The sequence below is a fragment of the Syngnathus floridae genome, chromosome 11 (assembly GCF_059516105.1).
Source record: "Syngnathus floridae isolate MCC-2025c chromosome 11, RoL_Sflo_1.0, whole genome shotgun sequence".
Lineage (NCBI taxonomy): Eukaryota > Metazoa > Chordata > Actinopteri > Syngnathiformes > Syngnathidae > Syngnathus > Syngnathus floridae.
The window spans coordinates 11,120,850-11,135,355 of record NC_142423.1 but is presented as its reverse complement, the minus strand read 5'-3'; the positions used below and the strand labels follow the sequence as shown (position 1 = coordinate 11,135,355).

General features: G+C 41.4%; 1 protein-coding gene across 6 annotated transcripts in view; it reads left to right on the top strand.

Moving 5' to 3' along the window:
* Window positions 1-14,506, top strand: part of tafa1b (TAFA chemokine like family member 1b) — a 113,222-nt gene that overhangs the window by 62,687 nt on the left and 36,029 nt on the right. For 3 of the 6 annotated variants that reach the window (XM_088388769.1, XM_088388768.1, XM_088388770.1), the window contains exons 4-5: window positions 6,407-6,531; window positions 7,320-7,414. In XM_088388769.1, the coding sequence (XP_088244895.1) occupies window positions 6,407-6,531; window positions 7,320-7,349 (155 nt within the window). In that variant the 3' untranslated portion in view covers window positions 7,350-7,414. Of the gene's footprint in view, window positions 1-6,406; window positions 6,532-7,319; window positions 7,415-11,184; window positions 12,450-14,506 lie in introns of those variants that run through there. The other 3 variants (XM_088388766.1, XM_088388767.1, XM_088388771.1) reach the window with 2 other exon arrangements.

Here is a 14,506-nt window from a genome sequence, read left to right as displayed (position 1 = left end):
ATAAGTGCATGCTGTTTGAAAAAATAAAAACTATAAAATACCAAAAGAATAAATAAATAAATAAATAAATAAATAAACAAATAAATGAATAGATAAATAAATAAATACATTTACAATTTACTTCCCCATGTCAAGATGGTTAGAATACTCAAATAAAAAAGGTGAATACGATTATGCATTTCCCATTTTTTTCCACTCTATTCTAATAATAGTCAGAAAGAGATTCTGTGCTCCTGGGCATCAAGTGGTTGATCCAGCGTTTGTGAACACCTGAGCATGGAGCGTGTTGCAGAGCACATGGCCCACGGCAGATCAGGCTGATGGAAATGAATAACTAATAAACAAGTCAGGGAAGCTTCAGGCGAGTGCACCTGAATTACCTCAGCTGAGGAAAACAATCAGGCTCAGGCACTTTTGTGGGGAGAAGTAAAAGCAGGGAGGGGCTCGCAAACCTACTGCGATAGAACTGAGGCCCTACTTCTGCCACAAAACTCACCCACTGCAATCTTTTGACCTCAACTCCAGCAGGATGTTAAAATATTTACCTTGGTGAAAGAAAGATGCAAAAAATTTAAAACATCAAGCAGGCACACTGTTATTTTTGTTTTAATAGGTCAAACAAAAGTGATGACGCAGGCTCCCTGGGCCTTGAATCTTTTCTGGGGGGGAGGAATTTGGTTGAACAAGGTATGCAGCAGTTTTTACCACCCCTATTGAACAATTAGTGAATAAAAAAATAGATTTTTTTTTTCTCGCATACCTGGCAAAAACTTCACTTGAAAAGGAGAACCGAACGGTTGGAAGCCAATTGATCATAAGTGTGTAAGCGATCTCACTCTGTGAGTCTTTGACATTCAGTGGAAGATGATGAAAACAGCAAATGCATGCTGAGTGAAAACTCTTCACCGATTCATGCAAGTCAACAAACTGATGCGTGACGTGCCCCAGATGAACATCACAACAATTTACCCTAAGTATAATTCTGCAAAAACGGTACTGTCGCGATACGATTTTTTGACTCAGTGCCTATGATCATTGAACATGGGAATTTGAGGCTTCAGGATACGCTGCAGACTTGCAAAAAAATTTCACTCTGTTTCAAATAGAAGTTAGGTCAAATTAAGAGTACCTGCAAAGGCACAAAAGTAGAAGCTGTTGTTAACACTTATCGCCTCAGTGGGTTTGGGTCCCCCAGCCGGAACTCTCCAGAGTCGGTGAATCGATTAGTAAACACTTACAGGTGGAGTGGTGATAAAAATGAAAAATACAAGCCAGTGAACAACAATATTGACCACAAATGTGCCACAAATAAGATGAACTCGTCACCTGATTAGGCAATTTCTTTATTCAGGTGCCACATACTCCAGTGGGATCATTTTCATCAACTTTATTTGCTCCTAAAACCAAACAAATCCTCAGTCACACACGATAAAAACTTTAACACTGTTGAGCCGTCTTGATCAGTTACTAAAAATCCTTTTCAGGGCTCATTTATTGTGGACACGCAGGCAGAGCCTTGAGGAAAGTGTTTGTCTTTATCTTTAGCCAAATTTGCAGTCTCCCTGTTTTGCTGTTTTATCATTAGCATCTAAATCCAGCATCAAAGCTCATGGTGAACATGGATCCCATTCTTGTGTGTGTTGTTTGTCACCAAGAATTACAGGCTCATTGAAATCATGCTGAAAATTAAGTTTTGTTGACTGTCCCATTCAAGTCGCACAGATATTTTTTTGCATCTTGCAAGCAGGCACGACGAATTTAGAGTCTTTTAATAACTACACTCATGTTTTGTGAATGTGTGAAACCAGTGTCGACAGGAGAGAACACGGGGAGAACATGCAAACTCCACACAGGAAGCTGGAACCTAGATATGAATCTACCGTATTTTCCGGACTATAAAGCACACCTAAAAACCTAAAATTTTCTGAAAGGCCACCTTATAGTCCGGTGCGCCTTATATGAGGACAAAGTTTTAAAATGGGCCATTCATTGAAGGTGCGCCTTATAGTCTGGAAATTACAGTAACTCAGATGTGCTAACCAGTTGGCTAAATGTGATGGCATACATTGTTATGTTCATTTAACAGCAACATGAGTCTAGCGTCAAAACGTAATTGTGGATAATTGAGTGGCTGTTCGGGACCCTTCCAAAATCCCTGATGGCCACCACTCCCCAGGTCTTAGCAGTAGTAAGAGTAGAAAACAAAGCTAGGATGCAACAACGACTTACCATTTCTAAGTTTCTCATCGACTTAGGACCTCATCTTACTGTTCCCATGTGAGCAGTTCTATGAATTCAGTGTGCTTTGATTACTCAACCAGCTCAGGGTCTGTCATTGACAATTGGCTCTGTCGCGGCCTCTCTCAGCATTCGCGCACAATTTCTTCGTGAGCTGCAAATTCTTGTTTCAGTTGAGATTGAAGCTTTTTGGCTGAAGATAGAGAGATGTGACGACAGCGTGTGCGGGAAGGCGTCACGCTCAGTCGGGGTCTGCTGTCAGATTATCCCTGTAGTGGGAATTGATTATTAGCTTTGACAGGGAGAACTATGTCCCAGTTATGTCACAGCCAACGAGGCTCTTAGTGAAGAACATCCCTTTTAACAAGTCAAACGCTCATATCTCCGCAGCCTCGCTCGTCATCGCACTTATCCCGGTGGATGTGAAATTTAAGCCCCCAGCCATAGTTTGGACACCACCGAAAAGGTGAAAATTGCAAACACGCACGGATAGTAATCTCGAGCACGGGTTGGCGGATGTCCTCACAAGACACTGGCTACCCCGGCTATGTTGTCATGTCGCTGCTGTAGCAGCAAACTCGCAACAAGAGCCGCATGCAGATGCCCGCTCATCGCTGATCACTGATGGGGAATGAACCCTTCTGTTATGCCGCGGGTGCATATAGCCGAGCATGACAGGTTGTCATGGTACATTTAAGATACATCCGGGGGCGGGGGGCGGAGCGGGGGTAGCGAGGGGACACACATGGATGGCAAGTGAAAGAAGGAAAGGGAAATGCTATGAATATTACACTGCTGGTCAAACAGATGGTGAAATGTTTGCCTGCAGTACATTAAAATGTGGAGGACCAGCTCCAAAATATTTGTATTTTATCTAATTGTGCGTGGCATTGTTTGACTAATAAAGCCACTCCATGCTTCGGATGGTTCAAATGACTTCTTGTACTTGTTTACAGTTTGGAATATTCCAAGATAGGAATAAATGTTCAATGGAGTCAATCTTGCTGCAGATATGAATATTCACATCTGAAATGAACAGAATGAGCCCATTATGAGCTTCAAATGGTCACATTAATAATTTAGAAGGATTGTCTCACATGACGTCCGCCACTTTCACAAGCGCCGTGCTGATTTGTCTGCCCACCTTCTGGATCGAATACATCAATATTATTTTGCGCCTCAAATTAGACCTGCTTTATGAGTGTCTATATTCTAGTCGGCGACCTAAACTACTGCATGAAAATGACAAAGCACCTGCTATTTTCTGTCACCAAGTTCTCACATGCCTTGGGAGTGGAAAACCAAAGTTACCTTGGATTTATTTTGATTGTCTTTCGTCAGGTAGAGCCAATTGCTTGACTTAGTCCCAGCGCAGGATTGTCACGTTACCCCAGTGGCACGTATAATGGCTTGTGCACTTTTATATGTAAATGAATCTCCACTGATTAAAAAAAAATCAAGCGGAAGAAAAAAAGCTAATTTTTTTAGATCTTTTTTGCAGCCATTCATTGAAAGGATGTCAACCATGCTCTCAGCGTCGTGCCAAGTTAAAAAGACATTAACTATTCATTAAACCCACGGTCACGTAGTCCCATTTTGACACATACAGAAATCAATTCTCCTCGTCACACATCACGATGTTCAAACATTCCACTACCTGGCAGGGAGGAACGTGCGACACGCTTCCATCCATCGCAGCTCTGCTCTGCCGCCATTCTTCTGACAGATGCACTTGTGAAAGGTTCTCATCTATTCATGTTTATCAATTGAAGTCGCACACTCGCTTGTTTGTCCGACAAAGCGACCCGCAACTGAACATCTTGAATCAAACGCTTGTTTGTCTTTTTTTATCTGTGTATTCCGAGGCCCATGCATCATGTTTGTACACGACTTGTCCGGATGTATTAATGCCTGATCCTGCCAGATCCAGACAGCCACAGGATTTCAAGACATTATTTTGATTCCAGCTTTCAAGATCAGCTTTGAAGCAGCCACAAAAATGGAAAACAGTAGCAGCACATTGAAAGAGAGAGAGAGCATATATTTGACAAGACCTTTCTTTTTCTTTTTTTTTTACATTTTAAATAATAACCATATTTCAGGGTGAATCGCTCTAATTTCAAATCGTCCCTGTCCAACTTGTTTCCATTTTTTTTCCATAGACAAGTGACGTTATTTGTCAACATTTCAATTTGTGTAGTTTTTGCAGACCATTAAAATTGTGTGGCATTTTCACTAAATGTCAGTATATTTAATTAGAGGACAATTAAAGGGTTCATAATTAAATTACTAATTGGCCATCAAAATGTCTCTTTCACTTTCATGACCCTAAAATGATTACATTAAATGCCAACGTGTTGTTAACAACATTCTGATTAGGTAAACTCCCGTCTGAGCCACAATAAGAGGAGCTTGATTATAGATTTTAATTAAGATACTTGATAAAATATAACCTACTTCGATAGGCAATGTTGGACCCTCGACTGTCGGCCCATGGCAACTAACAGCACAATATTAACTGTCATGATTTTATGAACAAAGAAAATGTTTAAAAAATGTTGAGTTCAATATTTTTATTAGACCGGTAAACATTGTTTTATATACATGATCAGTTTTTTCAGCATTTCTGCAACCAGATTCACTTCAACAAGATTCAAGTGTTAAAATATGTGTGGATCAAATAATATCGATTGAAATATTTTCTTTCCTTGTAGCAAATACACATCAGCAACTGTGTTTCATTGCCTTGGAGTTGCATTTTTCAGTGATTTTATATAAACACATCACCTTATCATGACTTCAAAATGTTTTGGGCTCGGCAGATTAAACAAAAATGATATGCGGTCAACACATGACCTTTTGCTCAGCAAGTAAACATCATTGTGCAGCAAACCATCCTGACATTTCCTCCAGTAATGTTCTGAAAAATAATATATTGCTGACTGGAGCCCTCACAAAACAAGTTAACAAGTTTGGCCGTCCTGTAAAATAAAACTTCATATACATTTCATGAAACCCACGTTCAAGGTTTCACAGTCTTTCAATTTTAGAACCACAAGTTCATTTTTCCTTCCTTGCATTTTCATCTACTAAAGCAAGTTTCCATATATAATTACTATATAGCATATAAAGTTGTTTTCCATCTCAAGTCAAGGATTCACATTGTGAAATGGAAACGTCCCAAAGTTCCCTTCGCGTTCCCTTGAGAAGAGCAGCGACATCAGTAACATTTGATGCGATGATGAAACACTTTTCCTCAAGCTGTCTGCAATTTTTATTCCTAACAAGAACATCCTGCATATGGTTGCTTTTGCACCTCCTAAACAGCTGAATGAGTGTTGCTGTCAAATATTTAGTTTTTGTCCAAGAAATGATATGGTGAGAAAAACACATTGGATGACGGAGCAACACGTGCTAATTAGCGAGAAATGTAAAACTCCACGAGGGAATCCAAAGTTCTGATTCACAGCTGCTTTCCCGAAAATCTTGTTTAGGCATTCAAATATCCTGCAGCCATCATGTCTTGAACTCTGCTTGTGCATTGTAATTTGCTCATATTCCGAGGATGATCCACATTGTAAACAAAAGCGAAGAGAGTTTTAATTTTGAACAAATTCCATCATTTGACCCTTACATGTCAATGTGAACATAGAAAAGCCGTAGTAGATACCCGCTGTCTCCAACATGCTAATTATTTGTCCAAGATGAATATTTTAGCACGTATATTGTACTCGTACACTGACAGCAAGGAAGAAGGGGGGGATGGATGAGAGCATATTTATTTTTGTCAAATAGCCGGCAGATGAATTGAGTCGATGTTAAATGAACTCAATGAGATGCTTTTCAAAATGAGTTTACCCACCCTGGAACTACATGACAAAATGATTCATTTGCATTGGAATGAAACCAGATGGAATGGGATGACTTGGAAAATATTGACTTACAAGTATTATTCTTTAGGTATTTTCTACTATTGGTAATGGTGAACTGGTACCAGTTTGTGTGGTACTGGTTTCCTTTTTTGTGATGATGATGATGAAGAATACATGTAGGATATTTTACATTCTCCATTCAAGTTCTGGCACAAATTCTGTCTACCCTGTGTTCTTGACTGTTTTTGTAAAACAACTCACCAACCCCTATTTATATCTTTGCTCACCTTCCCTAGCGTCCATTGTAATTGGGAAATGGTGGTGTGAGATGGAACCATGTCTGGAGGGAGAAGAGTGCAAGACTCTGCCTGACAATTCTGGATGGATGTGCTCCTCCGGGAATAAAATCAAGACCACAAGGGTGAGACCTCACCGAATGATACGTAAAATATTTTTGCAAAAATGTCTTTAGGTTTGGTTTAGAGCAGTCTAATAATGCAGACCACCTCAATAACACGTGAAGGATAAAACTGAAAGCATTATTATAAAACTCAGTAAATTTGTGACCTCTGAACATATCCGAGCGTGAAGTGGTCAGTGAGAGGAGGCAACATCTCGGGCTGCACTCCTCACTCAGATAAAGTCAACAGCCACTCTTCCTCATTGCTGCCCTTTGGCTAGCTCGGCTACCGCTGAGCGCCGCATACAAAAATAACGACGGGAGCTAAGCCCACCGAGCCGGCAGTCGGGCACACCGTGACAACTTGATCGGCCCATTTGTATTCGTTTAACCAACTCGCCCCCCACCTGAAGGCGATCACCATCTTTTTTTATGCTTAGTGACAATGACTTTGAATACAAGTAGAGTCTAATTTAACGGTGGGGGGGCAGCCAGTGAAGGTTACGCCACACGGGGGCCCACTGACTTTCACCAGGCCGGCACAAGCATAAAATCTCCAGAAAGGATTTGACCGAATGCGGTCTTTACGCCAAGGTAGGTGGCATTGCTCTATTCCCTCCAAAGAATGCATCTTAATCTCAAATTTCTCCTTTGCGACAGTCCAAACTAGTTTGAGAATAGAAATTTGGATTTCTTACGACTCAAAATTCCGTGAGTGAGACACGGCTCAGTGAAATCTTCCAATTTGGTGAGGCTGCTTTTCTATCCAAATACACATCTGTCCTTTTCTCTTGACCCTCTCTTTGCAGAACACCCAGCAGCCATACTCCCCTTTTTAGCTTCTGGAAGCAAAATGCAGAGGAAACGTCAACCGAAATTGAGCTGCATTCTTGCTTCTGTAAAGGTTAGTCTTTCTCAAGATGTTCTTTGTTTTTGCCACTTTATTCGGCCGCCCGCTCGCGACAGACGAGAGACCGAGTCATGTTCGATGATGTCTCATTAACCCAAATAATCGAGTGTGTTTACATGCTGCGCATGATTAGGCGGGCGTGACACAAATGCGAAATCTGTCACCACCCACAGTACACGTTTATCACGGCGCACCGGCGGCGCATTTAAGGAAGCAACATGGATGCTCATCCTTAAAAGAAACGGTTCATCTAATACCATGGCTCGTCTCTTTCTCTTTGTTCCACGTCCCGTTCTTGGTTCTCTAACAGTTCCTTGCACAGCTCTGCCAATCCTATTTGGAACTAATCTGTGACATGCGACTTACTCTTCTCTCGGTGTACTCTCGCTCGTGAGTATGTACGTGTACTGGACAACCCCGGGCAGGTTGATTTTATTCTTGTTTTTTGGTTCTTGTTAAAGGCCACTTGATATAGCAATCCTCTCATTGGAGCCGCTATCAGGCCACAGGCTCGGTGAAAGGCCTTTTATCCCAGCACTCTGCTCTCTTCTTTGATCCGAGTTCCTCATTCGCCCTCCTTTTCCAACCAAATAGCATCATTTGTTTGTTCCACCGTAAGCTGGAAAGCCCCCAATACGGCTTTTGTTTCTTTTCAGAAGGAAATTGACCAGCAGGTTCGCTTTTTTTGCTCTGAAAAGCCTCACCGAAGCACAATGGCGCACACGCACCAGCGTCTGCACCCATTTTCTCGAAATTGCCGTGAACTCTGAATCCGGTGCCTGACATCCATCTTTCTTCTTCTTTTCGTCGTGTTTTTCCAAAAGGGAGTCTTTCCTTGCCTGTAACAGCAGACAGACAAGGCAGGCAGACTCTTTTTGTTGTCACGGTGACACAAAAGCTGGCGAGCACCTTCCAAATCATTTGCCCAGCGTTATCCACTCCAGTGGCCAATTAGATCAGGCAATTTCTTGTGCTCCTAAACTATTCCACATCTTAAGAGAGACTTCATTAAATAGTTGGAAAAATGACACTTTTTTTTTCCCCCTTGCATTTGATGACTATGCAAGAAATGTGGTGAAAGACCAAATAGTGAGTTACAACGAAATCTAGTCGATGATGTCGCACATTGTACGCACCAACATGTGAGTAGCCCCAGAGCCTGCTTTAAAAATAGCTCCTCGCCAGTGAGATGCCGCAATTGTTTTTCATGTTGCTTTCTTTGAGATAGATTTATTTGAAAGCCCTTCACATTTAGCAATAACCAAGAAGTGGCACTTAATTTGATTGGTGACACACATACAAACCTGATTTGACAGAATTCTTTCACCGCCATGATGAACACAATGAATATATTATTTACATTCAGATATTTATATAAATGTAACGATGAGGCTTTGGGAAAAATTAAGAAAAACTTTTATACGGTTAGTGGCTTCACAAAACATTGCGGCAAAACATTTCTTCGATGCAACTCTTTGTCTGGCACTACCATTTCTAATTTCATCACGTCAAACTTCATTTTGTACATGTATTGCTATCCCAGAGTGATGGAAAAGTGTGTGAAAGACCATTTAGCCTTCAGATAGTCAAACATTCATTTCTTATTTGTTTGCTTACATTGTTTTTTTTCCATTATTAATGTAACTTAAAATGCTATTAAACGGAACTTAAACAATATTGTTGCATGAAATCGTGCTTTTAGAGGATACTATTGGCAGCTGGCCCGATTGTTTTGTTAAATGCTGGAAAGGCTACGGCCATGTTGGCAATAAAAGCTTCAGCTTAGGGTAATTGTTTTCATCTCCTTTGCACTCACTGGCTGAAGTCGGAGTAATTGCAATTGATTCCAACCGCTGAATTAGAATGCGTACAACTCCCGCCACTTCGCAAATAATTTTTTTTTTAAAAAATTCCCCACAACAAAGATCATTTTAAGAGGCAAGGGACACATGGGAACAAAGGACACCTTTGTCACATTTACCACCTACATGCTTGAAGGTTGAAGTGACAGCATTTGCATAGAATCTTGGAGGCTAACAAATCTCTGGTGGATCATATCTGAGCTGGAGAGTGGGCCAGAATATCCAACCAGTTACAACTACCGCTACTCCTTTGACAGAGGTCATTTCCCACTTCATCCTCTTACACATCAAATGGTGATCACACAAGATTTTATTAAAAGGACATCCCGGAGATGAATACTAAATGATCAATAAGTGACCTTTGAACCCATTGTAAAATATAAATCTAATGGACAAAAGTGAAGTTATTTGTCGACCGCCAAATTAGGCCATTTGAATTTGCCTCGTCAAAGACGGGAGATTTTCTTCTTAATAGAAGCCTGTGTGCCATGATAATACTTGAACTTGGAATATTATTTGAAGATAAAAGTCAAACCGCAGCGCGACAATTTCAAAAAGCTTTGGCGTACATCATTCCTTTGGGCTCTGAGATGCATCAAATGACGTTTTAACCGAAATCGAGTCAAAGACAGTTTGTCAAAGCGTACATAACTGAAGAAAAATGACGAATTTCCCTGAGTCCAACATTCACAACTCGACACTTTCTGCATTTTACTTTTCAAACTGCATGCTTACCAGTTTGCATGTAACATCTGCACGTCGAGTTGAGCTTTAACAGCTTTGGTAAGCGTGGCTCTCGGTGTGCCAGAGTATCGCGTACGTCACCTCACGCAATCATGTACACACACCTGCCAAAGCCTGCTCCAAATGTCACGGCTGTATTGTTGTTGTTTGGGATCATGAGATTTATAATTGGCTCTGTTTACGGGAGACTCCAGGTGTGTTCATCAGAATATAGAAAATAAAATACGTGGGAAGTGACTTGAAAAGAAATACGATGGGATTCTTTCTAAAACGGATAACCCACACATTTATTATTTTTGAATATTTATTTTGTCTGCTTTGCGTTGTTACAAAAAAATGTCGATATAATATGCATCATAATTACTGTTCACAAGTAGTGGTATGTTCATGTTAGTTTCCATTTCTATTCTTTCTGACTGGCTTTAACTCTCATAATCTGCCTAAAACGGTGAGCCAGTGTTTGCTCGGAGGCTCCACCGTATTTTCATTCTCATCTTAACATAGATGAAGTTAAAACCTCTCCTTGTAGCATACTAGAATACACGTACTTAGGGTTTATACAAATCTCTGGCTTGAGGCAGAAGCTGGAAAGCGAGGGAATTCTCCAGTAATCAAAAGGTTTCACAATACCCCATTGAAATGTGTCCTGGTGTGCAATCTGGACCAAATAAAAGTCCCTGAACCGGAGTCACAGACGGCTCACACTCCACAACAGGGCCACTGATCCCATTTAGTGAAAAAGTCATTTTGCCAGGATGGAAAAAAAAAAAAAAAAGCCGTCGCTGGGATTAGTTGGTTTATTACGGTGCAGGTTAAGGTCAAACCCAAACCAGTCTGAAGTTGGATATCAAGGAATAGGCAGCGTGTCGTCACGCTAAGGTTGTGTGAGAAGACTTTATACCGGCGCCTCTGAATGGAAGCAACCGTGCGTTTTGTTTCCTTTTGTCTAAGCTGTCTGCTTTTAGTAACAGCAGGATGCAGGAGGTGAGACGGGGCTCCACAAAGCACTAAACAGTTCAAAAGCTTCCCGTTGTTTGTGAGACACACCAAGGAATTCCTCAGGGTCTAATCCATGTACACTTTTGTCTCTTTCTATCTAAGCACGTGTGTGTGTTCTTTTTTTTCCTCCCTTCTCTTTTCCTCCTCCCCGTGTTTCAGATTCATCCCAGGACCTAACGACGAGCTCCCATCGCAGCACTCTGCGCCAGCCTTTCCCCCTCTCATCTATCCTTTCTCTTCCTGTCGACTGGTGTAAAACTATTACATCCGAGGCTGGTGACTGGATTACCTGGGACCACAGAAAGGATATCCACCTAGATAAAACAGCTTTGCTCGCGTGGCGCCAAGGATTTCAAACGGCGTTAATCCCCTGTTTGATCAAGGAGCGCCATGTTGGTGAATCTCCTCAGCTGCGGCCGGCTTGCTACCAACTCGCTCCTGGTTTCCTTCTTGTGCCGTACGTAAATTGAAGCAGCTCAGTCGGGGTCATTTTGAACATTATGTGAAGACTTTCACCCCGCCGGTCTAAAAAGGTAAAAGACGGCGAGAAGACGACGGGCGACCAGAGCATGGAACTAAAAGCACAAAGGCGGGAAATTACCCTGATAACCTTTTCTTTCGGTGTGGATAGCTGCCTTTGTGTTTGACTTGCTTACAAGATGGCTTTGTAGGGACTACGTAGGAGTGAGAAAGAATTAGCCAGCCTGGATGAAGTTAATCAGTTTTCTGCTTTGTGACTCAAAGGTCTGCCCTTATGGCCTCACCTTTTGCGGTCAATAACGAACTTTCCATTTGACGTCTTGACCTTGAAGGCATGTACATTCTACAGCGCTAGTTTTCTTTGTACGTGAGGACACGTGTGCGTTTGCGTGTGTGTATATAGATATATAAATAAAAGACATATATGGCAGCAAATCCAACAAACTGAAAAGTATATTTAAGACTATTTGGAGCTTAACCCCCACTGTGGTTATCTTTTGTTTGTTTTCTTCTGGGGTCAAAGTGCGATTCATACATGTGGAAAGCCCTTCATTGACGTCTGTACTGAAAAAGATGCAAAGTGTAAAAATAGAATACGTCATTGGTCATGTCAAGCCAGAACATGCCGGTAAAGATGAGGAAAACAATGTATAGGCCTGCCTCACAAAGCAACAGTCTCAGTTGCCCCCCCCATCCTGAAAAAAAACGTAATTGGAACATGAACGTGTCTCTCGCTGCTGAAAGTGGTCGTAAGTAATCCGTGAACGTTTGCTGTTTCAATGTACTTCTCACATCACAGACTGTGACAATTCAGGTGAAATATTCCGGAACACAGAGAGGCGGTATTGACAACTACGGAAAGAGAAATGCTGTTATCCCCTAGTAGAGATCCGAGTATATTACAGGAGAGCCTCATGAGAAATAAAAATGCTTTTCTATACTGATTTGCAGTCTCCAGCTCCCTTTCTGCAGTGATGAGGAAAATGACTTCTTGATATGTTGTAATATGGTGTCTTTTATATGATGCATTAACATTGTAAAGAGACGTTTTGCTCGAACGAACGCGCAATCAGCAACAACACATGGCGAATGTGACTCGCAGGCTAACAAACGTGCAGTAAACACACAAACGATTCCGTCGCGCTTCACTTGTGTTATTCCCCTGCCAGTCGCTTGGATTTATCAGGATAGCACATTCGATTCATTCAGGCAATTAGAATAAAGATTTCCAATATCATGCCAGGCCAACTACAAGATCATTTCAATATCTAGCCGCTTCTCTTCTCATTTGAGAGGTGCTTCTCCCAGCGGATGCGCTTGTATACGTTCCATCATTGCGCAATGTGTCGAGTTTCAAGCAGTGCTAAAAAGCTATGAAAAAGACAAATGTGACAAGTTGGAAGTGAATATCCAGAAGTTGGCAGAGGAATGATGACCTGTTTACTCTTTGTAGTCTCGTATAAAAAAAGATTAATTTGGCCATTGGGCCTCAGAGAGACCATTTTGCCAGTATCTTGCTGTGAGGATTATGCAAATGTTTGGTGCCTGCATGAATCAGGGAATTTTTTTTTGCCCTTGTACAATTTGAAGTGAATTTTGCCTTTGAGGCAAAAAGGGTTTCTTCATGTTTTTCTTTTCTATACTTTTTAGCTCAGTGCACAATAGGAGTCTTGCTGGAGTGGGAGGCCCTGCGCCATTTTATAATGCAGCATGAATAGATAAGAATACCGTATTTTCTGGACTATAAGGCGCACCGGACGATAAGGCGCACCATTAATGCATCATGTCAGATTATTAATCCAAATGAAATCATTCTCCATTTTATCTTTATTTCAACTTCAGACACAACAAATTACTTTATAATCACAAAATAATGATCCATAGTCTTTTTGATTCATGATTCATAGTCTTCAGCGGGCCACTTATGATTGATTTCACGACACAATGGTTCGGGCCAGTTTAATTTTAGGAATTTGGTCCATATATAAGACGCACCGGACTATAAGGCGCACTGTCGGCTTTTGAAAACATTTTAGGTTTTTAGGTGCACCTTATAGTCCGGAAAATACGGTAGATGGTTCTCCTCCATCCTCAGTTAAGTGCAATCTGCAGAGAGAGGCATCCATCAAGGCCCGATGACCTCCCGCTGAGTGTCCTCACCGGACGGGATAATCAACCACTGACAGCAAGGGTAACCCTTTATCGCATGTAAATCCCAAACAATGTTGTCAACTTCCAAGGGCAGCTCAAGTGAACGTTGTCCCATGCGGATATTAAACGCTCGGTTTACTTCAAGTGCTTTTACCGCCTCTCCTACCTTTTGACTGCACTTCCTGTCTGAACATGATTATCATGCTCCAATATAAGAGATTCACGTAACTGTCATTTAGACGAGCTTATTATTGGCAATGTTGTGTTCCGTAATTATAGTCATTATGGTCAGAAGTCATTGTGAGCGGCGCCTTTGCAAAGAACTTTTAAAGGAGCCGGCCAACAGAAATCATCTCTTCAAATGACTGCTAATGTACTTTCAATTGCGGCACAGTTGTATTATTACTGGAAACCTTCTTGACATGTAAATTAATATCAGCCGAGAACCAGTCCAGGGTTTATACCACCTCTCGTCCAAAATCAGCTTGAATGGGCTCCTGAGCCGTAATGACGATAAGTGGTATAGAAAATGGATGGGAATAGAGTGTGGAAGTTGATTGCCGGCGGTGTAAAAGTCGGCGGCGTTGTGCTTGATTAGTCCCACTCATCCATTTCAACTTTCTTTGAGACTTGTTCCAGGCAAATCTGAAAAAAGGAAGAATCGCAATCTGGCTCATGTGCAAGATATAAGTCTCCTGCCCAGAAAACATCAATACCGTAAACTTTAAAACAAATGATTTCCAAGTCTGTGCTTGGTTAAAAAAAGTACTGAAATAGCTACGCTTCAGTACCCGACAATATTTTAGCTCATTATTTTGTAAGCCAAATGCAAATGTAGGAAACCCGGAGC